The sequence below is a fragment of the Pseudonaja textilis genome, chromosome 11 (genome assembly GCF_049901715.1).
Source record: "Pseudonaja textilis isolate UNSWEBS1 chromosome 11, rPseTex1.2, whole genome shotgun sequence".
NCBI classification, from domain to species: Eukaryota; Metazoa; Chordata; class Lepidosauria; order Squamata; family Elapidae; genus Pseudonaja; species Pseudonaja textilis.
In genome coordinates this window covers 6,723,541-6,750,981 of record NC_142000.1, presented here as the reverse complement: position 1 = coordinate 6,750,981, position 27,441 = coordinate 6,723,541, and the positions used below count along the sequence as shown (strand labels likewise).

Genomic DNA, 27,441 nt, shown 5'->3' with positions numbered 1-27,441 from the left:
GAGGCTGACTCTGTAAACCGCTTAGAGAAGGTTGTAAAGCACAGTGAAGCGGTATATAAGACTAAGTGTGATTTCTATTGCTACCATGGCTGGGTTGGGGACAAGATCTAGAACCAAGGTCTCCCAGTTCCTGATCCAATACCTTCACTAGCTACCACAGCACCCTGGCTATTCAGCTGAGAGGGAAGGATTAATCCAAAATCCACCACGGACCTTTTCTTGGTTGAATGGGAATTAGAATTTGGGCCTTCTTACTCCTTGTCCAACACCTTAACCATTACACCCCACGTGTTCCCTTGCTGTGACATCAGTTTTTTTTCAAAGATGATAATGTTGGAGGTGAACAGACATGTTTGATGATACGCTCTGTAATTTCAGGAATCTTGGGCACAGGATCTTAGTAAAGTAAGAGAACGGATGTCCAAATTTATAGACGACACTATGAGGGAAACGGACGAACCTTTCCTCTATGTTGATGAGGTAAATGGGGTAATTTGTTTGCAATATTTCTCCCGTAAAATTTTTTACAGGGCTTCAGAATCCAACCAAAACTCTAAATTTTCAACTGTCTCATTTTCGATTGACTCTAGGCAACATTTAATTTGATCACAATAGCTTCTATCTAATGTCAGTTTGCTTTCAAAAGGTATAGTTTAAGTGTATGTATGTAAATATATTTTGCGCTCAAGATGTAAAAATCTTTAGTGAACCTACGTATTCTGCACAAACTGGCCATTTGCCATTAAAATCATCTTACTTGCTGCCATGTTAGGGCAGCTGTGCAATTAAACCATATATTGGACCTCTCGGAAATAAAAGCCATAGCAGTAATATCAAACATCAGAATATTTTCAATTGCTGGAGCATATTGAAAGCTCTTCATCTACCATTTAAAAAAACAAAACAATTGCAGGAAGTGATTTCAGCATCTTAAGAAAAGATATCCCAAAGACTTTTCCAATATTGGTGAGGTAGCAGAAACCTGCCATTTTCCCCCATACCTGCAACCCATTTTTAACTAGTTAACATGTCTGGAGGGTAAACCATATGATGAATGACTAAGGGAACTAGGTCTGTTCAGCCCAATGAAGAGAAGGCTCAGGGGAGACATGATGGCAGTCTTCGAATATTTGAAGGCTGTCACAAGAAATCTAGATGGCATATTAAAAAGCAGAGACATCATCCTGACAACAAAAGTGTGTATAGTCAAGGCTATGCTTTTCCCAGTTGTAATGTATGGCTGTGAAAGTTGGACCATAAGGAAGGCTGAGTGCCAAAGAATGGAGGCCTTTGAACTCTGGTGCTGGAGGAGACTCCTGCGAGTCCCTTGGACTGCAAGGTGATCCAACCGGTCAGTCCTAGAGAAGATCAACTCTGACTGCTCTTTAGAAGGCCAGATCCTGAAGTTGAAACTCAAAAACTTTGGCCACCTCATGAGAAGGAAGGACTCACTTGGAGAAGAGCCTAATGTTGGGTAAGATTGAGGGCAATAGAAGAAGAAGGGGACGACAGAGAATGAGGTGGCTGGATGGAGTCACTGAAGCAGTCAGCCTGAGCTTAAATGGACTCCAGAAGATGGCAGAGGACAGGAAGGCCTGGAGGAACGTTGTCCATGGGGTTGTGTTGGATTGGACACAACTTCGCAACTAACAATAAAAAGACAAGAAAGCAGGGGTTGATTTGTTCTCCATAGCACTTGAGGGCAAGACAAGCAACAAGCGGAAGCTTATCAGAGGGAGATTCAACCTGGAAAGAAGGAGGAATTTCCTGACACTAAGAAAGATTAATTAATGAAAGAGGTTGCCTCTGGGAATTGTGGGTACTCCATGGCTGGAGGCTTCAGGAAAAGATTGGACAGCCATCTGCCTGGGACGGAGGGTTGGACTGAAGACCAACCTCTAGGCTCCTTCTCCAGCCTTAGGATTCTTTGTGAATGGCTTTAGAGATGCCCTTGGTTTTACTTTGAGAGTGTTCAGATGAAAGAAAAGACGTGTGTATGTGTATGTGTATATGCCAACATCCCTAGCCATGATACAGGCCAAGTATTTATTTATTAATCAAATTAAGTACGTAATATAATGAATTTGCATGGACTCACTCTATCTCCTTGTCGAATCCTCTGACCCTTCATTCTTGACCTCTGTTTCCCCCTTTTATTTCTTAAAACAACTACACAATGACAATGGGGAATGATAGGGTGATCACTGAATTAGTCTCTCCTAGGTAAATAACATTTATTTACATTTCTCCATCTCTCTCTCTCTCTCTTTCCCTCTCTCTCTCTCTCCCTCCCTTCCTCCATCTGCCTGTCTTTCTGTACTGTAGTTTCTTACCTACCTTTTTTCGAAAGAAAACACCATTTGGGACGAGAAGTATGCTTCAGTGGACCCACAAGATATGAATAATCCTTTATCCCATTACTGGATTTCTTCTTCCCATAATACGTAAGTTGCTGGTCTTCGATTTGACTGTATTTTATTATGACGATCACGATTTATCACTTGTTGCTTCACGGTACACTGAGAGCTTATGCACCAAGACAAATTCCTTGTGTGTCCCATCACACTTGGCCAATAAAGAATTTTACTCTACTCTACTCTACTCTACTCTACTCTACTCTACTCTACTCTACTCTACTCTACTCTTGTACCCTATGTCTATTATGAAGTGTTGTACTTTATGATTCTTGATTCTTGACGAATGTCTCTTTCCTTTTATGTACACTGAGAGCTTATGCACCAAGACAAATTCCTTGGGTGTCCCATCACACTTGGCCAATAAAGAATTTTACTCTACTCTACTCTACTCTACTCTATTCTTGTACCCTATGTCTATTATGAAGTGTTGTACTTTTTGATTCTTGACGAATGTCTCTTTCCTTTTATGTACACTGAGAGCTTATGCACCAAGACAAATTCCTTGGGTGTCCCATCACACTTGGCCAATAAAGAATTCCATCTGCTCACTATTGATAACATGGAAAAGCTCTATTTCATTTTTGAATTCTTTTCTTTCTGGCTTAGATATCTCACTGGTGATCAACTTCGTAGTGAATCTTCCCCAGAAGCTTACATTAGATGTTTACGAATGGGGTGTCGATGTATTGAGTGTGAGTAAACTCTTTCTCCCTTTTCACCCCATACTTAAAAATTCATTAATAAAGGAGAATATTTGTAGCTCAGGATTGATATGAGGGGAATCCTTCAGACTTTGAATTATTACCATAATTTAAGAAAATATAATTTTTTATGAGGGGTCCTTGGTGCTCTCTGAGGTTGGCTAATTTCTTGCAGATGTTTCATTACTCAAACTAGATAACATCATCACTAATGTTGTATCAGGTAACACTGATAATGTTACCTAGTGTGGTAACGAAATGTCTGCAAGAAAACAACCAAACTCAGAGAGCACCAAGGACCACTCATAAGAAAATTATATTTTCTTAAACTATGGTAATAATGTAAAGTCGGAGGGTTTCTTGGTCCTCTCTCAATTGGTTCTTTTCTTACAGATGTTTCATTACCCCAGCTAGGTTAACATAATCAGTACTGATCATGTTACCTAGTTTGGTAATGAAATGTCTGCAAGGAAATAACAAAACCCAGAGAACACTAAGGAATCCTCATTTCAACCCTGAGCTACAATATTGGAATCTAAAACCTTTCAGGAGCAGTGATGTTTTTTAGAGGATCATCATAATCAAGCCTTTGTTTATTAAACTAATTCCACTTTTGATGCTGACATGCGCCTGCAGTTTACCGAGGGAAGAGGAAATGACAGATACTAGAGTTGTCTATTAAAATAAACGAATTGTTATCCGTTCTTATGAATTTCCTGTTGAATTTCTCTGGACTCGGCAGCCACTGTAGTGAATGCTTTTGCACTGCTTCTTTATCTTGTATATCAAGGAACTAACCCTGGGGTTTCTTGTTTTGATTAGTGAAACAAGTTTTATCAAAATAGTGGTTCAAAAAAGCAGATTGTCAGGCACAGAAACTTGTAGTTCAGATCCAGATTTGCACTCTGTGTTATGTTGCTGAGTTGTTGTTGTTATTGTTATTGTTCTTCAAATATGAAATCCTTCATCTAAAATCACCTGGCTGACACAAAGAGGTAGAAGAGAAATGATAAGACTTTCCTTTCCAGGATTCTTAGCTTCTAGCTCTTTGATGCCCCATTAGTTGCATTGCATTTCAAAATTAATAGCTGATAAGTATCTAATTTGTCACTCAACTTTTCATTTACTTACTGGGCCATTAAATATTTAACTTTGAGGTCCTTGGTGCTCTCTGAGCTTGGTAGTTTTATAGCAGACATCTCATTACCCAACTAGGTAATGTCATCAGTGCTACATTTAGTTAGATTGGGTAACAAGACATCTGCAAAAAAACCAAGCTCAGAGAGTGTCACGGATCTGACAGTTCAACCCTGAGCTACAGATGTTCTCTTCTATCAATATTTAACTTTATATTTCCTTTGTTGCAATTAAATGTTTTACTTTTTGTTGGCTGTATTAGTGGATTGCTGGGATGGTCCAGACGGAAAACCAATTATTTATCATGGATGGACACGAACCACCAAAATTAAATTTGATGATGTTGTGCAGGCAATTAACGACTATGCATTTGTAGCATCTGAGTAAGTGCTAATTATTTTTAATTACCCACAGAATAATGCTTTTCAGAATTTTCTGCTGCAAAAATAAATGCAATATTTTGAATTCCACTACTCCCCTCTTTGTTCTTACTTTTCAAGTGTGTTTGCCATTCAAAACATTGTCTTACAGACTAGAAGAGATTTCACAAAATTCCTATTTGCAGAATCCAGGTTGATCTCCTGGCTATTTTCAATTGTTTTAAGTAACTTACTTAATTTAATTAATTATAACATCTATCCTATTGCAACTATGGTGCCATATAGTGATTTTATCATAGTTTTATTTTAATATTTTATCTAATCTATTGTATTGCCACATTCTTTCTATCTGTATGTCTTTCTGTGTGTATATTTGTTGATGCTTTATTTAAAGTTATATTTGTATGTACAGTGTGTTTTATTAGCATTGTATATCAGGGTTTGCAGGACCTCTGTAGATAACCGTACACTAAATAAATGATTAAACTTGCTTTGCTAGAAAAGCTTTATTTGATTTCCTCTGGGCCACATTGGTATAAAGAGCACCAGTTCTGGGAATTCAGCTGTCATATGACTCACAGTGGAAGATTAAATTTAATTGCCAATAGATAAGTGGCCAATTATGAACAGTTTATTGGCTCTGTTAGTAAAGAACTGTCAAATGTGCAAACAGATTCAAAGCCCACTTACCATATTTCTTCAATTTACATGCAATTCCAACTATGTGTGAGAATGACCTTGGCAGAGTAGGGAAGGAGCTGCTGCTTGGGAACAATTAGATAAGAAAGTGTCTAGCCCACAACTGCATAACAGGCAGAGAAAGAAATCCAGAAAGGAGCTTCCTTATCTTACCAGGCTGTAAAAGAGACAGCAAGAAATTTGTAGGTAGTTCCCCTTGATAACATGGAAAACGGGCATTTTATTTTTGTATGCTTTGCAAGAGTCTGTTGATATAGCCTTAAAATAAAGTAGAATTAATTCACATTCCGGAGCTCTTTCCAAGTTGATTAGCTATAGGATTCAAGGTTTGCAGGGCCTATTCTTACAACGACTAAACCAATATTTCTCACTCTTGACAACTTTAAGATGGGTGGGCTTCAACTCCCAGAATTCTCCAGCCAGCCATGCCTGATGGGGAATTCTGGGAGTTGAAGTCCACCCATTTTAAATTTGTGAAGTTTAAGAAACACTAAGCTAAACCCAAAGATGGTTTTTTTTCAAAAAGCAACAGACTTTCTTGGTTTTTTTCTTTCTTTGAAAATGTTTTGGTTTTGGCTTCTCACCTCTTGGGTGAGAAGCAAAATGTTTTCAAAGAAAAAAACTCAGCAAGTCCAGTTGCCTGTTGGTAAAAGCATTTTTGGAACAACCATGACCTGGATAATTGAGAACCTCCATAAACATTGGACTAAACTCTAGCCCAGGAGTCACCAACCTTTTGGACCTCAGGGACCACCAAACTCATAATTTTAAATCCCGCGGACCAGAGACCCTGGGAAAATTCCCAAAAAAGTCTGCAGGTAAATTCCCCACCCCATTTTCCTACCAATCAATCATTCATTATTTGGGATTGCAGGATACCGTCTCCAGCTCCGTTCTCAGGGGGAAAGAGAGACACAGAGAGAGAGAGAGAGACAGAGAGACAGAGACTTTTGGCTTCATGCAAAGAAAGCAGCAGAAGCAGCAGAAGTCTTTCTCTCTCTCTCCCCCAAACTCTGCCAGAAATGAGTCTTTGCCGGCGCAGCCTTTTGGAGCAGGATACCTTGCAGGGTCCCAAAGTCTCATTTCTGGTGGAATTTGGAGGAGAGAAAGAAAGACTTTTGCTGCTTTTCTTGCGTGCAGCCAAAAGCAGAAGAAAGAAGCGGAAAGAAGCAGCCTGGTGGCCAGGCGAGGCATGTGGGGTGAGTGGGGCAAGTCCCCCCCCCGCCCTTCCCCCCCTCCCTCACTACCTCGTGTTGTTCACAATGCAAGCGATGCAAGCCTTATATTCCCACGGGCCATGTGGGCGGCGCAGCCTTGTGTTCCCGCACAGCTTGGATTAATTGCTTCGGGGTTGAAATTTCTCTGCGGACCACCAACATTTTCTTGAGGACCACCAGTGGTCCCCGGCCCACTGGTTGGTAACCATTGCTCTAGCCTACCAAAGTCATGATGGACCCAAGGGAAATCTTATTACCCTCTTGGTGAGTGTGTCTCTCTTTTTTCTGAAGTTACCCAGTGATCCTGTCAATCGAAGAGCATTGCAATGTGGAGCAGCAGCGCTACATAGCAAAGGTGTTCCGGGAAGTGTTTGGAGACCAGCTTCTAGCAAAGCCCGTGGAAGCCAGTGCTGATCAGCTCCCATCCCCAACTCAGTTGAAAGGGAAGATCATCATCAAAGTAAGTTTGATTTGGCAGTAAAAAAAAATGTAATAAAATGCACGGATGCAGTTGTCTTCCTCTTGTCTTGCTCTCTTGAAGGGAAGTGAGGTTTCCTGTTGTTGAGAACTTTCTCCCTGGGTGTCACGCCCCTGTCGGAATCTGATTTGGAAGGGAGGCTGAGCAGCTGACAGAGAATGGGAGTGGGGCTCCATTGGTTGTGGAAGAAACTGGGGAAGGGCAAAGTCTGGCTGGGCAGAGCAGGGGAGAGGTATAACAAGGGAGAGGGAGTTCAGAGGATGAACCAAGTCCATGCCCTCTTCATCCTAGGGCACGCTGGGAGGAACAGAGAAGGGAGCAATGTGGGTTGCATGGCTTATGGGGGAGGAAAGGGCCCTGATTCCCTTCATTAGCTGAAGCTGGGGACACAGCGTTTAAAAAGGGGAGCTGTGCACAGCAAACTGTTGAGAGTGAATCATGATTTATCTGGTATTGTCGAGGCTTATTTGGGTTCCTGGCGTCTTCCCAATTGTGTGTGCTTTGCTGGACTTTCAAGTCTGCAATTCCTTCTCCTGCCCTGTCCAGTTAATTGCTGCAGCGTAGTTTGTGTGGATTTTTATTTACAGTTTGTATGTACTTTGTTTTCGGACTGAATTTCCTCCACTTAAAGACTGTTCTTGGGAGAGTTTTTTCTCCAGCCAAAGATAACTGGACATTGGGAGCAAAGTTGGAGATAATAAAGGGACACTTCTTGCTTATTTGATTGTGTTGCCTTTGTGCCACGCCCCTTTGGGCATCACACTGGGTGATAGAAAGTATAAGATTTAGGAAATGCCCCAAGATTTTTTTTTCTTTAATTTCTCTTCTTCAGCTTTTGGATTTTGTTGGCTTTCTACTATTCAGAAGTCTTTCTCTTTTCCAGCAAATGCATTATTTTTTTAAATATTGTGAGAATAGAATAGAATAGAATAGAATAGAATAGAATAGAATAGAATAGAATATGAATGAAGGATAGGATAGGATAGGATAGGATAGGATAGAATATGAATGAAGGATAGAATATGATAGAATAGAACAGAATACAGAAGGAATAAAGTATAATAGAATAGGAATAAGAATAGAATAGAATAAGAAATAGAAATAGAATAGAATAGGAATAAGAACCAGAACAGAACAGAACATTATTATGGTCTTAAACCAGCAATAGACATGACTATTGACAGTATATAAAAAAATAGAATTGACTCATTATAGTACATTAATAGTATCCCTGTTAAGAAAATACATGTTCTCGAACAGTTAGTTAGGGTCACTCCCTGGTTTATGTGAGTGGAGAGCTGATAAGTATGTGAGTAAAATATCTTTTTCCAAAAATTGTTAGATATATCTCCAAAAAATTGGCACAAGTTGACAGCTAAAATTCTGTAACCAAATTTTTTTTTCTGGTAGACATTGCAGCAACACAGAATTTTGCCACTGCACGCGTAATAGCTGGGTTTGAGTCCTGGAGGAGAAAGCCTACATAAACATTGTCTGCCTTCCCTGGCAATCTCTCTGATAAAGGGGAGAATATACACTGACCTACAAACTCTGTATAACTCACAGTACAATAAAACATGTGAGATATTAATCTAATACAAATAGTACAGGGTTAACATTCAACAGAAGCGGTACGCCTTACATTTGCTACCGTTAGCAGCCAGCTTTCATCCAGATCAGAATTAACCATTCATTAGAACAATTTCATTCCTAACTAGCGCCTACCGTAAAACAATTAATCTTGTGCTTAATAATTCCGAGCAGTGAAGCAGGTGTACATCTTGGCAGGCTGATCTTCCTCGTGAACAAATCCTGGAAATACAGACAAATTTCACTGGGGAGTAGCAAAGGAAACCGACTTTTGCATTTGTGTGTTTCAAAGTTGAATTGTTGAGCATCAGGCACTATTGTAATATTAAGCTCGAGTGCCAGCGATCCTCAGTCATGGAAACTTGAAATTTTCCAAAGCAAGTAAACTGTATACACTGAGGTTTTAGGCAAAGACTTTGGTCTTCAGTACAATCTGTGTAGGTTTCTTGAACAATTTAGACCCCCCCATAGTTAATTTCTGTGGTTAGAATTAATCAGTTAGGTAGGATAATCAAAACAATTTAAAACAGAAATACATGTGAGTGAAGATAAAACCAATTTATTGAATACTAGCTCGAAACTATTGTGGTTGGACTTGGTTTTGGGGGAGGAAAATAAGGAAAAAATTAATTCTGTCTCTGCCTACCAGCATCCATCGGTATTCATCTGGCTAGCATCCTGTCAGTGTGTGTGTGAGAGAGTTGAGGGCTGCTTTGGAAATTGAAGCAGTATTTGCTGTGTGAGCAAGAAGGAGACAGCAAGGAGCTTGGGCGTAGCTTAGCTCAACTGTTCTGTACTAAAGCTGCTTGCTTCTCTGAAACTGAAATTGAAACTCCTCTGCTCGCATTTTGCATTTGGAACAGATTTCTTTTCAGGTGGGGAGGGGGAGTAGAACTCCTTAGCATCAGAGCGTGTTAATAATAACATAGGAAATACTAATGCTGTGATGGTCATTCGAAAAATCCTATTTTAGTGAGCATCTAGAAGCCAAGATGAACATACGTGCCAAATTTCAAGTTTGTAGGCTTTACGGTTCTGGAGATTTTGTGATGATGGCGTGAGTGGCATTTCGCTTTTATATGTCTAGATTGGAAACTTTCCTTATTCCAAAGATAGTCCTTGACTTGCAACCACAATGGAGCCCCAGATTTCCATGGCTAAGCAAGACAGTTGTTAAGTGAGTTTGCAACCTTTCTTGTTCCAGTTGTTAAGGGAATCACTGCACAAGACAAAAGTAACTGCACAACCTTTTACTGTTTCATTTACGAATCCTGGTTCTTCACAGATAAAAGGTTGCTTCCAACTAATTAGCTCCGATAAGAAAGAGCCTTGCCAAGGTTGTGCAAGGCTGCCAAGAACAACAGATAAAGTTCTTAAACAACAAAGAGTCTCCAACACTAACTCGGATATTCCTAATGTCCACCAGGCTCGAGTATCAAACTTCTTTGCTTTCTGCAAAGAACTGTGGTTTCTCAGCTGGCTTTTATCTTCTCAGTGAAAGGCCATTACCTTGCAGCCTTACTCCTGAGTTGCCTGTGCTGCTGTAGCTGCTCTTTCCTTCGAGCAGCCCTGTACGCACACACACTGGGCACAGGCTCCTCGGGAACCTCTTCATCACTGCTTCCAGCCTCCACAATCTTCAAAGGCAGCATTCCACTCCCTGATGGTCCTGAACCCATCCCTGCATCACATGCGGGCCCCTGATCTGAGTCCTTGCTCTCCAAGACCTCAGCCGTCCGCACCTGCTGCCGGCGAACCACAACATCACCAGAAGTCAAGACCAACCCAAATAAGACAGCCCGTTTGGTGTTCTGGTTAAAGGGACCAGGCTGGAAACAGGGCTACCAGGGGTCTGGGCCCCCTTAGACACAAAAACCAATTGGGTGACCTTGGGCCGGTTCTTCTTTCTCGGTCCTAGAAAGAAAATGGTGGCACACCACATCCAAAAATTTAACTAAGAAAAGTTGCCAAGGATGAAAATTACCTCAGAGCCCACTCAAACCCTACAGAAAATGATACTTCATATCTACATATAGATAGTGTTTATACATTAAGTGCCACCCCTTAAATTATGCTACAAATTGGTCATCAAATACTGTCTTTCTTAGTCAACAGTGAAGGAGTAGCGTAAATAATCAGAAGTTAGTTATTATCACAGGAAAGTGAAGTGAGGAAACAGTTGGCCTTTGGACATGGAGTAGAAAACTCTCATGTTCTTTGAATAGGGCATTGTCTTCTTTAAGGATGTTGTTTAGAGCAAAAACTCAAGGGAAAAGTCTTGGAGAACTCATCCAAGGTGTTCGTTTCTCATCATTGCTTTCTTCATTTACCTCAGCATAAAAAATTGGGACCCAAAGGTGATGTAGATGTGAACACAGAAGATAAGAAAGAGGAAAAGAAGCAACAAGGGGAACTCTACATGTGGGACACCATTGACCAGGTAACCAATGCTCCTACTTGGCACAGAAGTTCCTTTGTAGCTGGCATTCATCACGGAGAAATGAGGAGGGAAAGAGATATATTAAACAGTTTATTGCTATCTTTTTCTGATTTGGGAACAAACTTGTCTTTATACTATTTTTGGCCTTGTAGAAATGGACTCGTCATTATTGTGCCATAGCCAGTGGAAAGCTGTCCTTCAGTGATGACATAGAACAGAATGCTGAAGAAGAACCATCAAGGGTATGTAAACTCGTAAACTTATGTATTTTACTTTATCTTACTTTTTATTAAATTTACATGCCACCTGACATCAAGCAACTCTGGAAGATTTAAATCAAAATTGAACCAAAACTTAAAATTAAATCAAACATTAAAATTAAATCTAAACTTAAGTAAAAATATTAAAATTGTATCAAAAAATTGAAATTAAATCAATCAAATTAAATCAAAGCTAGCCAGCAACTACCCTTCTGCTGAGGTGGGCGGTATTTCAACCAGCAGTGAAAATGATAGGCAAACTATTAATCCTATCAAATCGGGCCAAGCTGTTTGTGAGTACAGGTAATCTTTGTGTCAATGTTCCAACTGATGAACCCAACCAAGCAAACACAATCAAGACAATCCAATCTCTTAACACAAAACTTTACTGAGTACATCATTTTGGCACTAATTAAGGCAAAAACAGCTCTGGCTAATTCCCACACAATCCCCCATAATTAGAATATAGAATTTTCCCTCCCTCTAATAGTGCAGTGATATTGTCCAAATGAGTGTCATTTTATTGTTATGAGAAAGTGTCTTTGGGTTTTCCAAACACCTGCTGAAGTGTCCTTGGCTCTCAGGATTTGTCTTCTTGGTGTCTGGAGTCTACATTCCATTTTACCCTTCCCTCCCTCCTGGTTCGTTGGCAAGTTGAGAAGCGATAGTAGTTGCAACAGCATAAGCGTGCTTCAAACTTGACACTTTGACTTACATTCATGTACCCATGGTTCAAAGTTACACTGCTCTTGGAAAAAGTCACTTCAAAGGTACAACCATCGCACCACCCCTGTAGTAACATGATTGCAATTTGGGTGCTTGGCAACCAAGCCAGATCTACTTACCCGTGTAATTCACTTAATAAATGTAATAAAAAAATAATCCGATCCAGTCATATGATGACTCACCTAACAACTACATCACTTAGTAACCAATCCCAGTTGCGGATATAAGTTAAGGACGAGCTATACGTGATCAGTTGTAATGCCAAATTGAAGACGGATGAAATATTCTTTGTTATATTTTAGGAAGTGAAAAGCACGGAGCTACACTACGGTGAGAAATGGTTCCATGGGAAGATGGCAGAAGGGAGGACCACAGCCGAAAAGCTGCTGCAGGAATATTGTGCCGAAATGGGCGGCAAAGATGGGACTTTCTTGGTCAGGGAGAGTGAAGCCTACCCAAACGATTACACCCTCTCGTTCTGGTAAGGGCTAATTTGGAACAGTGGCTAAGGACGCTGAGCTTGTCGATCAGAAAGGTCGGCAGTTTGGCGGTTTGAATCCCTAGCGCCAGGTGACAGTGTGAGCTCCTGGCTCCTTGTCCCAGCTTCCGCCAAACGAACAGTTCGAAAGCATGTAAAAATGCAAGTAGAAAAATAGGGAACACTTTGCTGGGAAGGTAACAGCCTTCTGTGCTCCTTCGGCGTTTAGTCATGTGGGCCACATGACCACAGAGAAGTCTTCGGACAGCGCTGGCTCTTCGGCTTTGTAACAGAGATGAGTACCGCTCCCTAGAGCCAGGAACAACTAGCACGTGGTATGTGCAAGGGAAACCTTTACCACTTTTCCTGTTTTGGTGTACAAATCTAGTTTTTTTCCCATTGGAAAAAGATGCATTTTGAGCGTGGGGGGGAGATGTACTAAAATTACTGTTGATGACATGAGCGAATGTAGTGAGGCTGAATATAATCCATGAATGGTTCCACCAGTGCCCAAATTCTGCTCCCGTTGTCATCCTGTTTTGAAATGTTATACATAATTGGAAGTGGAAAAACAAAGATCCTGATTTAGATGAGTTGATTGTTTAGGGACTAAGCAACCTGTTTCCTGAACTTGTTCTAACGTTTTGGCTGTCTTCGAAGCACGTCTAAGGAGCTAAAACACTTTAAAGCAGTGTTTTTTCAAACTTAAGATGTCTGGACTTCAAGTCGACCAACCAGCCTACTTTTTGCCGAAAATTGGCATTTTACTTCTGTTTTTTTTTTCCCCAAAAGCAGCCCATAGTGAATTATGGTTTGCTTAACGATCTCCACAAAAAAAGGTTGTAAAATCAGATTCTGGATCATCGCCATGAGTTACAACCATGATGGAAAGGTTCCGTTAAGGTCATAAGTCAAGAATTACCTCTACATCATTAAAATGAATATTTGTACACAGGTTGAATGGTTGGGGTCCTTGCTGCTCTGCAAGCTTGGTGGCTTTCTTGCAAACGTTTAATTACCAAACTAGGTAACATCATCAGTGCTGGAAAGGAATGGGGTTTGCTCTCTGTTTACCCCAGTCAAGGAACTACTGACTCAGACACAACAATACACAGCCTAATCAAGAAGGAATTACAAAGAAGAAAACAACACTCCCACCAAAACTGAAAGGACAAGCCACTGATATATAAACAAGCCCCATTTCTTTCTAGCACTGATGGTGTTACCTAATTTGGTAATAAAATGTCTGCAAGAAAACAACCAAGCTCAGAAGCACTCTCCTCCTCCTCCCAAACCCTCCTCCCTTCTAGCACTGATGATATTACCCAGTTGAATAATGAAAGAGAGCACCAAGGACCCTTCTGTCTTATTCCTATTTGCATAATTGAGGAGACTCCATCAATCTTCTTTTCCTAACGCAAACAGTTGCAGTTCACAAACTAAAAGAAGAACAAGACTTCTTTAAAAAAACTTTTGTTTTTTTCCCTCGTTTCTCCTAGGAGATCAGGTAGAGTCCAACACTGCCACATTCGGTCTTCTACGGATGGAGACAGCATAAAATATTACCTGACCAATAACCTCACCTTTGACAGCATTTCTGACCTAATCCAGCATTACAAAGAAGCCCATTTACGGTGCGCTGAGTTTGAGCTCCGTTTGACTGACGCCGTCCCGAATCCCAAACCTCACAAATCTAAGAAGTACGTTGGAGTCAAGAGGAAATTCCAGGGCGGGGTGAAATGCTATTTTTAATGCCGAAGCTTTTCTGTTGGTCTTTGCTATGGTGGCTGATGGAGAATTTGATTTAAACAAGGAAAGTCAGCTGAGCTGACCGTGGTGTTGAAATTATGGCTTGAATAGCCAGTTTGACCTCAGGAGTCTGGAAACAGCTGCAAACTTCCTGGGAATAGTTGCCCTAAAATAATCCCTTGACCAAGAGAGAAACAGGGGGTGTTAATTGAGCAGGATTCCCTTGCCTTACTTTCACTCCTTTTATCGTTTGCTGTTTATGGATTTCATCTCTGTTGCAGTTTACCCGACTTTACTTTTTGCTGTCTTTTTCTTGGGTTGGCTTTATTGTCTCTGAGAAAATTTTGAGGAATGGCGCTTGGTGGAGCGTCTTGGCATAGGCATATGAGGTGCAAGCCACAGCCTTGTCCGCTTGCCTGTCTCTCTTGCATCTGTGTGGTGTCTGAGGGAGAGATAATAACATTTCAACACACCCTTGTTGTCAACTCATAAAATATTTCTACGGTCTTTTTAGAGTTGCCAACAGAAAGGGAGGGGGGAAAAGGGGTTTGAAAGAGCAGCTTGGAAATCGAAAGTACATTCCATTAATAGTTTTTCAAAGATAGTAACTAGGTGATTGAAGTTTCTGCCATGCAAAAATCTAACTGGAGAACATGATTGATGACTCTTGGCTATGGATGTGATCCATTGGAGAGTATGAATTATGATACACCCAGGGAGTGGGGGGAAAACCAGGGTCAAGGGTGACAATGAATTATGTGTCTCAGAGTCGACTACACCCAGGCAGTGCTGGACACATGAACTCCCAATAAATCCTTTCGAAGTTTTGGAAGTTTGGCTCGAGACTCATGATTTAATTGGGGTAACTGATGGAATCCTGACACTTGTCCTCTTACTCAAAGGAAGGGATGAGTAATTTCCTGGCTCTGAGGCACCCATTTTGTCCAAGGAGTGCCTATTTGGAATGGAATGGTTTAGATCATCAAACTTGCGGCCTGTGGCCCAGATGCCTCATGCGCAGGCCACACCCACCCCAGCTCTGCGAAGGGGAAAACATTGCGGACAGCAATGTGATGCAGCAAGTTTGACACCCCTGTTTTAGATGGAGAAACATTCCGTTAAGACAGAGGATTACAGAATAATACAGAACAATGGTTGGAAGGGACCTTGGAGGTCTTCTAATCGAACCCCCTGCTCAAGCAGGAGACCCTATACCATTCTAGACAAATGGTTGTCCAATCTCTTCTTAAAAGCCTTCAGTGATGGAGCTCCCACAACTTCCTGAGACAAGCTGTTCCACTGATAATTGTTCTCACTGTCAGGAAATTTCGGTTTATTCTGATGATTTCTATCCTTGATTTGTTTCATCTATTACTTCTTGTTCTGCCTTTGGGAGAATAGGTCGGCCACCTCTTTTCTCAAATATTGGAAGTCTGCTATCATGGTGCAGTACACTGGTTAGCCACTAGAGTGCGTTGCAAGCTCTGGAAGAGAGCTGGTGCAATACACATGTTGGCCACTGGGGTGCGTTGCAAGGTCTGGAAGACGCTGGTGCAGTGCACTGGTTGGCCACTAGAGGGTGCTGCAACAGGTAGCTTGATTGCAGGCAGTTATGCTTTGAAGAGTCGTCATCACAGGATGCTGTGATTTAAACTAATGTTTGGAGCAAACTGTGATCAGGCGATTTCCCTTCGTTGAGGAATATAGACTTGAGACTGCCTCTAAATTCCAGTAAAGGGGAATGTCTCTCCAGCTTTGCAAACAAAGTTAAAACAACAGGCTGGGTTTCCTTACAGATGTAGATTCCCTCTTTAGGGGGGTTGGTTTTTACATGCAGAGTGGCTAAAGGTACTTAAGATTCATTTCCATGGAGATCTCTTTCAATTGCTAATACTTTCACTCAGTTCTTTGCAAAGCCAACCAAGTCATGAACTCAAAGGAAGGATGGGCCCTGTTTCCTCTGTGGCATGACCAGGGAGGAATCAAACCTTCATTTTAGCAGCTCCAGAGATAGGGGAAAATGCAGTTTCTTTGTTTTAGGACACAAGAAAAGATGCCTTAGACTCTTTTGATTGCAATTTGTAAAAGGTCTGAAGTAAACTAGACATAACGTTAGAGTGCCAAATATTTTATTGTTTTGGTTCCCCAAACCAAAATTAAACAGGCTCCAAAATTAGCTTGGTCGCCTAAATTTTGTAGCATGTTTTGGGACTTGTAGGGAAGCAATCTTGATACAGCTTTCTATCTCCCAGCCACTAGTTTAAATCTTTACCTGTTCCAGTCCCTGAGGTCAGAGGATCTGATTTTAGGGAAAAGATGGAAATTCTGAAGCTTGTGCAACTTATCTGCCCAATGCTTGGTTGGAGTCTTTAAGCAGATTCACAAGCCAGTATCTTCTCAGAAGTTACTTTCTAGCTGAATTCCAATAAAACATGCTTCCAAGGCAAAACAATAAGGTCAGAATGGAAGTAGGAGCTTACATCGCCCTATGCTTGTCTTTCTGCGAAATAAGGTGTCTCTAAAGTTGGCAACTTAAAGACCTGTGGACTTCAATTCCCTGAATTCCTGTCGGCCATACTGGCTGGGGAATTCTGTCCAAAAAAGTCCAAAAAAGTCTTAAAGTTGCCAAGTTTGGAGACCACTATGCTAAATCATATTACAGTATATCCCGGGTAATGAGGATAGCCATGACCTTCCAGGCTTGTGTTTTCATTGGGGCCTCTCTTTAAAGCTGTGAATTAACTCTTGCAGTGCTACTTCTGTCTCCACTTCTGAAACTGCTGCAAATTAACTCTTGCAGTTCTTCTGCCTACACCTTGGAAATTGGGTTTATGGCGGGTAAGTTTTTTTTTTCTCTTCAGCTAAGCTGGAATTGAGCTGGTAGGGAAACCCAACAGGAGTCATTGTTGATTGCAGAAAGAAGGAATCATGTCCTCTTTTCACCATCTGGTGTCTGAAACTACATCTTCATGAGATTATGTTTTTTTGAAACTACAATACCTTTTTTCCTCTGTTAGTTGGTATTACAGCAACCTGAGTCGTGGAGAAGCAGAAGACATGCTGATGCGGATTCCACGGGATGGAGCCTTCCTGATAAGGAAGAGAGATGAACTGGATTCCTATGCCATAACTTTCAGGTAAGATATGACCTATCGGGTGATGATTAGATAAATTTTCAGAGTGTCCTTGCGGTTGACTTCGCAGAAGAAGATCAGAAAATGAAGAATCTTGGGGTCTCCGAAGCACTAATTCATCTATTACTGCATACGCTTCGAAAGAGCCTTCTTGACTTGGTTAGATTAACTGGATGACAATAGCGTCATGTTTCATGGATTCTTGAGTTTCATGGGTTCTTGAATGCCGTTAATCAGCCCTCAAAGTTGCAGAGATGGGTAAGGCTCAGGTTAAGCCTAGCAGATTCTCTCTTCTTTAAAATTGAAAGTAGCAATAGCACTTAGACTTGTATACCGCTTCACAGTGCTTTATAGCCCTCTCTAAGCAGTTTAAGAGTCAGCATATTTGTCCCCAACAATCTGGGTCCTCATTTGACCCACCTCAGAAGGATGGAAGGTTGAGTCAACCTTGAGCCAGTCAGGATCGAACTGTTGGCAGTGGGCAGAGTCAGCCTGCAATACTGGATGGGTGGATGGATGGATGGATGGATGGAGAGAAGGAAGAAAGGATGGATGGGAAGGAAGGAAGGAAAATAGCACTTAGACTTATATACCGCTTCATAGTGCTTTACCGCCCTCTCTAAGTTTACAGAGTCAGCACATTGCCCCCAACCATCTGGGTCCTCATTTTATCCACCTCCGGAGGATGGAAGACTGAGTCAGCCTTGAGCCGGTCAGGATCTAATTGCTGGCAGTCAGCAGAGTCAGCCTGCAGTACTGCATTCTGACCACTGTGCCACCATGGCTCAAGCCCTTTTGTTTTCACCTAGTTCAGTCCAAGCCTGTTAAGATGGAACCTGAGAAACATGGCTAATAATTACCCATCCAGGTTGTCCCACCTGCCAGTAGGAAAAGAAGAAGGATGAACCCTATTATTTAGTGTGGTAGGAAAGGGTTTGGAGGCTGAGTGTAAAGCCAGGAGAATGGAAACATTTTTGGAGAAGAAGACCTTATAATGGTCTATGGGAATGACCTTGGGGGACGGAGGAAGAATCTTAATCTAGACAACTGTCACTCAAATGGTATTTCCACTCACAGAAGGAAAAAAGGACATCAGATGTCTCAGCAGGGACCATCTGTAGTTTTCTGGAAAGTAAAGAGAAGGTCTTTCAGACTTTCAAGATTCTGTTAAAGTAACCGTACAATAAGGATAGTGTCAGTACTCAGGGTTGTGCTTGTTGTCTGGTCTACCTCAAAGGGTCAACAGATCCTCTAATACTCCCTTCGCAAATATTGCATGCCTCTTCTGTAGATGCCAGGAAATGGAGCCATCCATAAACAATCAAACATCTCTGTTTGCAAAGGCTCAGTCAAACAGAGAGCCAGTTTGGTCCAGTGATGAAGGCACCAGGCTAGAAAATGGGAGACTGTGAGTTCAAGTCCTGCCTTAGCTGTGAAACTCTGTTGGGAAAGTCTGACTTGGAGGCCAAAGATGTGAAAGTCTGACTTGGGGGCCAATCACCAGGAGACAATGAGTTCTAGTCCTGCCTTAACCATGAAAGTCAGCTGGGTGACTTTGGGCCAGTTTACCTCCCTTTCCCTCTCTCTCTTTCCCTTTCCCTCTCTCTCTTTCCCTTTCCCTCTCTCTCTCCCTCCCTCCCTCCTCTCTCTCTCTCTCTCTCTCTCTCCCCACACCCCATCACACAGAATAGTTGTAGGGGGAAAACAAATGGAAGGATGAAGTCGTGTTGGATCCTCTCTGCCTTCTTGAGTTACTTGTAAAAAAAAAATACTAAAGGACGTGGGTATAAATTAAATAAATAAACAAACTGGAATTCTGAGGGCCGTTCCTGCTCACGCATTAGATTGCTTTTTTTTTTAAAAAAAGGGGGGCCATTTCTTGTTTCTTCAAACAGAGCGGAGGGGAAAGTGAAGCATTGCCGAATTAAGCAAGAAGGCCGTCTCTTTGTCTTGGGAACCTCTGCTTATTTTGAGAGTTTAGTGGAGCTGGTGAACTACTATGAGAAGCACCCCCTGTATAGGAAGATGAGGCTGCGATATCCGGTCACCGAGGAACTTCTGGAGCGTTACAGCATGGTAGGTCTCTCTTTTTAAGGAGGGTGCTAAAAGCCACTTACGGAAGCCTTGTTGTTGTTGTGAGTCGTGAAGTTGTGTCTGACACATCACAACCCCATGGACAATGTTCCTCCAGGGCTTCCTGTCCTCTACCATCTTCTGGAGTTCATTAAAGCTCACGCCGACCGCTTCAGTGATTCCATCCAACCACCTCATTCTCTGCCGTCCCCTTCTTCTTCTTTTGCTCTCAATCTTTCCCAGAATCAGGCTCTTCTCCAGCGAGTCCTTCTTCCTTCTTTTGAGCTTCATCTTCAGGATCTGGCCTTCTAAAGAGCAGTCAGGGTTGATCTCCTCTAGGACTGATCAGTTTGATGGCCTTGCAATCCAAGGCACTCGCAGGAGTCTTCTCCGGCACCAGAGTTCAAAGGCCTCCATTCTTCTCAGCCTTCCTTATGGTTATGGAAGCCTCGTATGGGTCATACCGTAACTTTCAAGAACTGTTGGACAAGTAGCAATGGAAGGAAACCAATCAAGGAGACAGCCAACCTAGAACTAAGGAAAAGTGGAGATTTTAATCCAGCCAACCTCAGACTCTGATTAAGAGACTCAACCATCTTATACCCCAACCGCATAAAAATAAAGCAAAATCTTTTTCTGGCTGCATGAGAAAATAAATGTGTGATAATGGTTGAATGATTCTACCTTGGGCTGTTGACATTCTCTTGTGTTGCATACCACTGTGGCTGCCATCAAACAACACAATCGGGACCCACAATCCCATTATGGCTTAGCTTAAGGAGGCAACTTACACAACACGGCTCATAAAGTCAGGTACTTTTTTTGAGACTAAAGAAGAAAAGAGACCTAGATCATAAACACAGTGAAATCATCAGTCATTATGAAAGCTTCCCTTTTCTAGCTATCTCATATATCGAAAAAGATCCCCGAAAATTTTACTAAAGTAACGCTGGACTTTTGGGGGTCAGGAGGAAATCTCAGAAGTTGGGAGAAAGGGAAAATCCAGTAGATTTTCTGGCATTCAGTTGCTGTATGTTAACCTAGGCAAGATGCCATGCTGAAGACTCAAGACTTTGATGGTAATAAGATGTATTCTGATTTTTCAATTTAGGAGAAAGATCCTAACTCTTTATATGAAGTCAAGATGTATGTGGAGCCCACCGAAATAACGCCTTCTGTGGTGAGTGATATTCTTCTTGATCTTAACAAAAAGAATGGGGAGTTAATAATGCTTCATCTATCATTTTTCCATTCAAATGTCAAAAATCTGAAATGTTTTTTCCCATTGCTTCTTTCTCAAAGCCCCAGAGAACGGTTAAAGCCTTGTATGACTATCAAGCTAAGAGAGATGATGAACTGACATTTTGTCGGGGAGCCTTAATTCATAACGTCTCCAAAGAAAGTGGTGGCTGGTAAGATTTCGATTATTTATTTTTTTTGTACTTTTATTGAATGTCTGTGGAAAGGTGCTTTTTGAAAAGGCAACTGGACGTTGTTTTTCCTGGAAGATGTTTCACTTCTCATCCAAGAAGCTCCTTCGGTTCTTCAGGCAACTGAAGAAGCCTCTTGGATGAGAAGTTGTTGTCTTCAAGGAAAAATAAAGACAGTCCAGTTGCCTCTTGAAAAAAGCCCTTTCAGGACCTACTTTTGTTGAAGCTGTTATATACATTACCAGCAATGTGAGAAAAGCTGGCATCATACAGAATGCCTAGGAAATCTATGGAATGCATGACATTTTTAGGTGAAGTATGAAATACGTTACTTTAATATATTATATAGTTTCTCTAGGCCTTGTGTATGCTACCTCGGCATTATGCACAATGACAAGAAGTGCAGTATTTAGGCAGAGTATGAAAAGAGAGTAATGAAAAGGGTTAGGATCTCTAACCTTTTATTGAAAAGACATATATGAAAATGAAAGAAGAAATGCAAAATAATGTACAGGACTTCCTTACTTGGAAAAGAAAACAAGACGAGTATTGTCCTACTTATTTGCAACCAGGAAGTTTAGAGTTGCATTTTAGCGAAAGTATTTTCTATTTTGCCTTTTGGCATTGCATAGAATACCTAGGAAAATATACGAAATATGAAGCAATTCATACTTTGACATCCCATTTTTGACATTCTGTAGATTTCCAAGGCATTCTACTGGAATATTGCTATTATTTGATTGATAGTTTGTGTGTTGTCACTTTTATTATTCAAATCCCAACCCTTCTCCTTGTTACTTAGGTGGAAAGGTGATTATGGATATAAGGTCCAGCATTATTTTCCATCCAATTATGTTGAGGACATGTCATCTGACAGCATGGAAGAACTTGAGAATCAGGTAGGGAAAGTTTTTGTTATGATCTACATGTTAAAGTGTATTCTTGAAATTCCTCAAATCTATTAAAAGGATTTATCAGCAACCGGATCTGGATTCTACCTGTAAAATTACTGCCACAACTATGCTCCACATATGAACAAAATAAGACATCAGTCTATGTTTTTCTTAATGCTTTTCTATGTAAAAGTAATCCTTCTGTATCTTTTTATGTTTGGACACCTTTTCTGTTTATTAAATGTTAATATTGACATATAAACTTTGCATGCCAAAAGCAGGGAATAACATCCATTCACAGAAGTGGAGAAGCAATAAATACTTTTGCTATTTAAAAACCTGCAAAATCTTAACACCAATCGATATTTGAGTAACTAGAAAGTTATAGCTATAGCACGTTGATTATACAACTATATAATATAATCAGAATCACTAGAACTGAATAATTACAGATTGGTGGGTAAGGTCGGCAGTAAATAGATTTTTTTCTTTGTTCTGCTTTGCTAATGTTATCCAGTAATAGAAAAACTGCATATATTAAGAATTGTTTTTATATTGATTTGTATGCTATTAATAATAAATGTATAGTAGGAAAATCAGAGACTATTGACAAGTATAACATATAATTTTTTATTTTTTAATTTGTGCTTTTTAATTTTTAATTTTCTGTTAAGATTAGAGGTCATGAAAAATATTGTAAAAACCTTACAGCTGACAAATTAACAGATGTCCATCTAAAATATGTGCTCCCTTTACTATTAAACTGTCTGGTTAACAAAAAAAAATTGTTACTAAATTTTCTCCAAAGCTTTAAGCTAAAATCATTGATAGCAATTTCCCATTAAATAAATTTCATGGTGACAATTTATTATTGCAAAATGTGGCTTTTGGAATTTTAGTGGATGCACGGGAATCAGGTGTGTTTATTGTACTCCTATTTCTGAAGGTGAATTTTTTTTAACAAAAAACCTATGTAGTAAAATACAAATCTTTTCTTTCCAGATCTTTGAGGACAATCCTTTAGGATCACTATGTCGGGGTATTCTGGATCTCAATTTATATACAGTGGGTATGTAGATGCTGGGCTCCAATTTTTTTGCTTCTTAAATTAGAATTAATATAGGTGCCATGGAGGGAAAAAAATTGTAGTTCTAACAGAAAACTTAGGATTCTCCTCCTCCTCCTCCTCCTCCTCCTCCTCCTCCTCCTCCTCCTCCTCCTCCTCCTTCATAAGGGCAATAGCATTGATTATTTTCTAACTAGCTTATGAAAGAGACTTCCAACCTAGAACCATAGAGAAATTTCCAGTCAGTGGAATTACCTCCAGAAGTTGTGGATGTTTCATCACTGGAGGTTTTTAAAAAGAGATTGGACTGCCATTTGTCTGGAATATTTTTTATTTTTTTATTTATTTTATTTTGTCAAGCGATTATTAGATAACAGGTGTAAGTATAAACATGGTTATGAATACATGAAATGGATACAAATAAGAAAAAAAAAGAAACAATAGGACAGGGATGGTAGGCACGTTGGTGCGCTTATGCACGCCCCCTACAGACCTCTTAGGAAAGGGGTGAGGTCAACAGTTGACAGTCTAAAGGTTAAAGTTTTGGGGGTTTGGGGAAGAAACCACAGGGTCAGGTAGAGTATTCCAGACATTGACCATTCTGTTGCTGAAGTCGTATTTCCTGCAATCAAGTTTGGCGTGGTTTACCTTGAGTTTGCATCTATTGTGTGCTCTTGTATTGTTGTGGTTGAAGCTGAAGTATTCATTGACAGGTAGGATATTGCAATATATAATTTTATGTACTGTACTTAGTTCAAACCGAAGGCGGCGTAGTTCTAGGTTGTCTAGGTCTAAAATTTCAAGTCCGGTGGCATAAGGTATTCTGCAACAAGTAGAGGAGTGGAGAACTCTTCCTGTGAAATATTTCTGGACTTTCTCAATTGTATTAATATCAGATACGTAATACGGTTCCAGACTGATGAGCTGTATTCGAGTATTGGTCTAGCAAATGTTTTGTATGCTCTAGTTAGAAGAGTGATATTACCGGAGAAAAAGCTACACAGGATTAGGTTTACAACACTTAATGCCTTTTTGGCTATGAAGTTACAGTGGGCTCTAGCACTTAGACCATTTGAGATGAGTACTCCAAGGTCCTTGACAAAGGTCATCAACAAGGTCTTGACTATTCAGCTTGTATTTTATTTTCTAATTTTTTTGTCAATATGTAAGACAGAGCATTTATTTGTTGATAAATTTTATTTGTTTATATAGGGCTGCCTGCTTGAATAGAGGGTAGGACTAGAAGACCTTGAAAATCCCTTCCAACTCTGTTATTCTGTATTCTCTATATTCCCCATCTGAATAGATCTTTGATCTGTTTACCTCAGTAGCTTTTCCTTACTGCATTTGCAGTTTCAGAGAGTGAAGGACGCTTCTAAGCTAATAATTGCATTCCCCATGAAGAAACTTTTGAAGGCATGATAGACAAGATACAGTTCATGGCCTAATCAAGGCCTCCTGTGGAATCCAGTGGCCTTGTAGAACGTTTCGCTGGAGGAATGTGGAGTAAATTCCTGTTGTCTCATTTCCAACAGTGAAAATGCCTCAAGGGAACCACGGGAAGAGTTTCGTCTTTGTCCTGGAGCCCAAGAATCTTGAAGATCCTCCTGTTGAGTTCGCCACCGATAAAGTAGAAGAATGGTTTGAGTGGTTCCAGAGCATCAGAGAAATCACCTGGAGAACCGTTGAAGAGGTAGGCGCCCAGGCCCCCTCTCTAAGTACTGCTCAGCCATTCAGTTCAGCCTTGAAGCTTCATTAGTTTATGTTGGTTTTTAATTTGTACGTTTAAATAAAATATATTGCTCAAATGTTTGATCTTTCAGCAGGGGTTGAAAAGATCAGTTTTCCAACCAGTTACGCCAGTAACCAAAGGGCTGAGTAGAGATTCGCCTTTGCAGACTTTTTTCCTTAGAAGTAACCCTCGGCTTACGACCAGAATTTCTGTGGCTAAGCAAGACGGGCATTAAGTAACTCACGTCCCATTTTACAACCTTTTTTTTGGCCACGGTTGACAAGTGAATTACCGCTGATTAAATGAACCAGTCATTAAAATAAATCTGGCTCCCCTCATTGACTTTTCTTGTTGGAAGCCAGCTGGGAAGTCATAAAAGACGATCAAATGACCCTGGGATCATGCAGCCATCATAAAGACATTCCGGTTGCCAAGTGTCTGGATTTTGATCACATGACCTTGGGGACGCTGCAATGGTTTTAAGTGTGAGGACCGGCTGTAAGGCACTTTCTTCAGTGCCAGTGTAAGTTTGAATAGCAATGGCAATAGCACTTAGACTTATATACTGCTTCACATTGCTCAGTGGTTTATAGAGTCAGCCTATTGCTCCCAACAATCAGGGTCTTTATTTTACCCACCTCAGAAGGATGGAAGGCTGAGTCAAGCTTGAGCTGGTTAGGGTCAAACTCTTGGCAGTGGGCAGAGTTAACGTGCAATACTGAATTCCAACCACTGCACATGATGGATGGATGGATGGATGGATGGATGGATGGATGGAAGGGCAATAGCACTTAGACTTATGTACCAATCTCAGTGCTTTACAGCCCTCTCCAAGCAGTTTACAGATTCAGCCTCTTGCCCCCAACAATCTGGGTCCTCAATTCACCCACCTCAGAAAGATGGAAGGCTGAGTCAACCTTGAGCCGGTCAGGATCAAACTCCTGGCAGTGGGCAGAGTTAGCTGCAATGCTGCATTGCAACCACTGTACATCATTCATGGATAGATGGATGGATGGATGGGCAATAGCAATAGCATTTAACCTTATATACAGCTTCAGAGTGCTTTATATCCCCAAGTGGTTTATAAAGTCAGCCTATTGCCCCAAAAATCTGGGTCATTTTACGCACTTCGGAAGGATGGATAGGCTGAGTCAACCTTGAGCTCATGAGAATCGAACTGCCAAACTGCTGGCAGCCAGCAGTCAGCAGAAGTAGCCTGCAATACTGCATTCTAACCACTACACCACCACGGCTCTGAATGTCATTAAACAAATTCTTTATAAATTGACGACTACCTGTATATGGTTCAGCATCACACAATTGTTCCTTAAATTACTCTATTCTTCCAAATTAGCTTTTACCTCCAATTGTCATTCATATCACACAAGGGCAGTGTGGCATTTCTGACTAGGTTATCTGGAAATCAAATAGTATGAACACTTTTATGTTTTGAGATATTGACAGGGACTTGTTCTTTTTTTAAAAAAAAAAAAAGAAGGTAAAACAGTTGAGTGAGATTTCATAGTTGGAGGTAGTAGCTAAAATATTTGGAGATCTTCTGTAGAAGAAGAGAAACCAGCCTAAAGTTCACCTCCATTGAGTGATTTTGTGAGGTTTCCTTTCCTGTTGGGTAACTGCCACAATCTAATATATATCCTCTGAACTTTGCTTGTTTTATTATGTTTTAAAACAGAAAACTTTAAAAGGATACTTGGAAAAGAAGCAGTTAATTGCCATGGAGTTATCTGATTTGGTGATCTATTGCATACCAATGAGCAAAACCAAAGACAATCTCGGTAAACCATTTTTAACCCAACGGTTGGCTTGCTAAACCCAAAACAATATTTGTTGTGTTTAGGGAAGAGAGGTGTATCGTCAAATCAGGCTGTTTGATATTTGCATATTTTCCAATATTTCAAACCTGGAAGATCTGCAACATAAGGGCTTTGTAAAGATTCTTCTAACTATAATGTCTAAATATTGAAGATACATTTTCTCTCTATTTGAAGTGAAATACAGATGGAAACTACTGCATAAGCCATTGGAAGTAATCTAACTGTCTCTTTTCCTCCTCCATGTATGATGTGATCTACTTTGCAAACTTCTGCCACCAGCATATTAATTTTACAATTTATTTTAATTTAACCGAAGTTAGAAAACTTATCTAATTCACGTTCCTTCTCTTATTTTCCTCACAACAATCCAGCTGTGAAGGGCTGGTCCAAAGTCACCCACCTGGTTTTCATGCCTAAGGTGAAACTCAAACTCCCAATCTCCTATTGATTGGCTCAAAGTCACCCACCTGGCTTTCATGTCTAAAATGGGACTAGAACTTACAGTCTTCTGATGATTGGCCCAAAGTCACCCACCTAGCTTTCATGGCTAAACTAGCACTACCACTTTTTGTACCCTGATGCTTTGACCATTAGGGCAAACTGACTCTCTTATCGCAACTCTGCAGTAAGCTACGTAACTATATATTTTATGAAACAGCTTCTTCCTGCACCTTCTTTTTGTAGATAATCCCGATTTCAAAGAAATCCGCTCTTTCGTGGAAACCAAAGCAGAAAGCATTGTCAAGCAGAAACCGTTTGACCTCCTGAAGTACAATCAGAAGGGACTGACTCGAATTTATCCCAAAGGGCAGAGAGTGGATTCCTCAAATTATGATCCTTTTCGCTTCTGGTTTTGTGGGGTGCAGATGGTGGCTCTTAATTTCCAGACACCAGGTAAAACAAAAAGGCAAAGTTCTCATTCACTTTACCACCTTTTCTTTATAAGTAAGCAACTATTGGTTGATGTATCTTACTTAATATGAAATGACTGAAATGATCCCACTAA

General features: G+C 40.6%; 1 protein-coding gene across 2 annotated transcripts in view; it reads left to right on the top strand.

Moving 5' to 3' along the window:
* PLCG2 (phospholipase C gamma 2) overlaps positions 1–27,441 on the top strand; it is an 87,710-nt gene that overhangs the window by 48,968 nt on the left and 11,301 nt on the right. For both annotated transcript variants that reach the window (XM_026714133.2, XM_026714135.2), the window contains exons 10-27: positions 379–480; positions 2,326–2,444; positions 3,024–3,109; positions 4,518–4,638; positions 6,843–7,011; positions 10,955–11,059; positions 11,212–11,301; positions 12,348–12,526; positions 14,023–14,223; positions 17,290–17,409; positions 19,302–19,482; positions 20,591–20,659; positions 20,782–20,891; positions 21,712–21,808; positions 22,805–22,871; positions 24,404–24,561; positions 26,294–26,396; positions 27,120–27,329. In XM_026714133.2, coding sequence (XP_026569918.1) covers positions 379–480; positions 2,326–2,444; positions 3,024–3,109; positions 4,518–4,638; positions 6,843–7,011; positions 10,955–11,059; positions 11,212–11,301; positions 12,348–12,526; positions 14,023–14,223; positions 17,290–17,409; positions 19,302–19,482; positions 20,591–20,659; positions 20,782–20,891; positions 21,712–21,808; positions 22,805–22,871; positions 24,404–24,561; positions 26,294–26,396; positions 27,120–27,329 — 2,287 coding nt within the window. The remainder of the gene's footprint in view (positions 1–378; positions 481–2,325; positions 2,445–3,023; positions 3,110–4,517; positions 4,639–6,842; positions 7,012–10,954; positions 11,060–11,211; positions 11,302–12,347; positions 12,527–14,022; positions 14,224–17,289; positions 17,410–19,301; positions 19,483–20,590; positions 20,660–20,781; positions 20,892–21,711; positions 21,809–22,804; positions 22,872–24,403; positions 24,562–26,293; positions 26,397–27,119; positions 27,330–27,441) is intronic.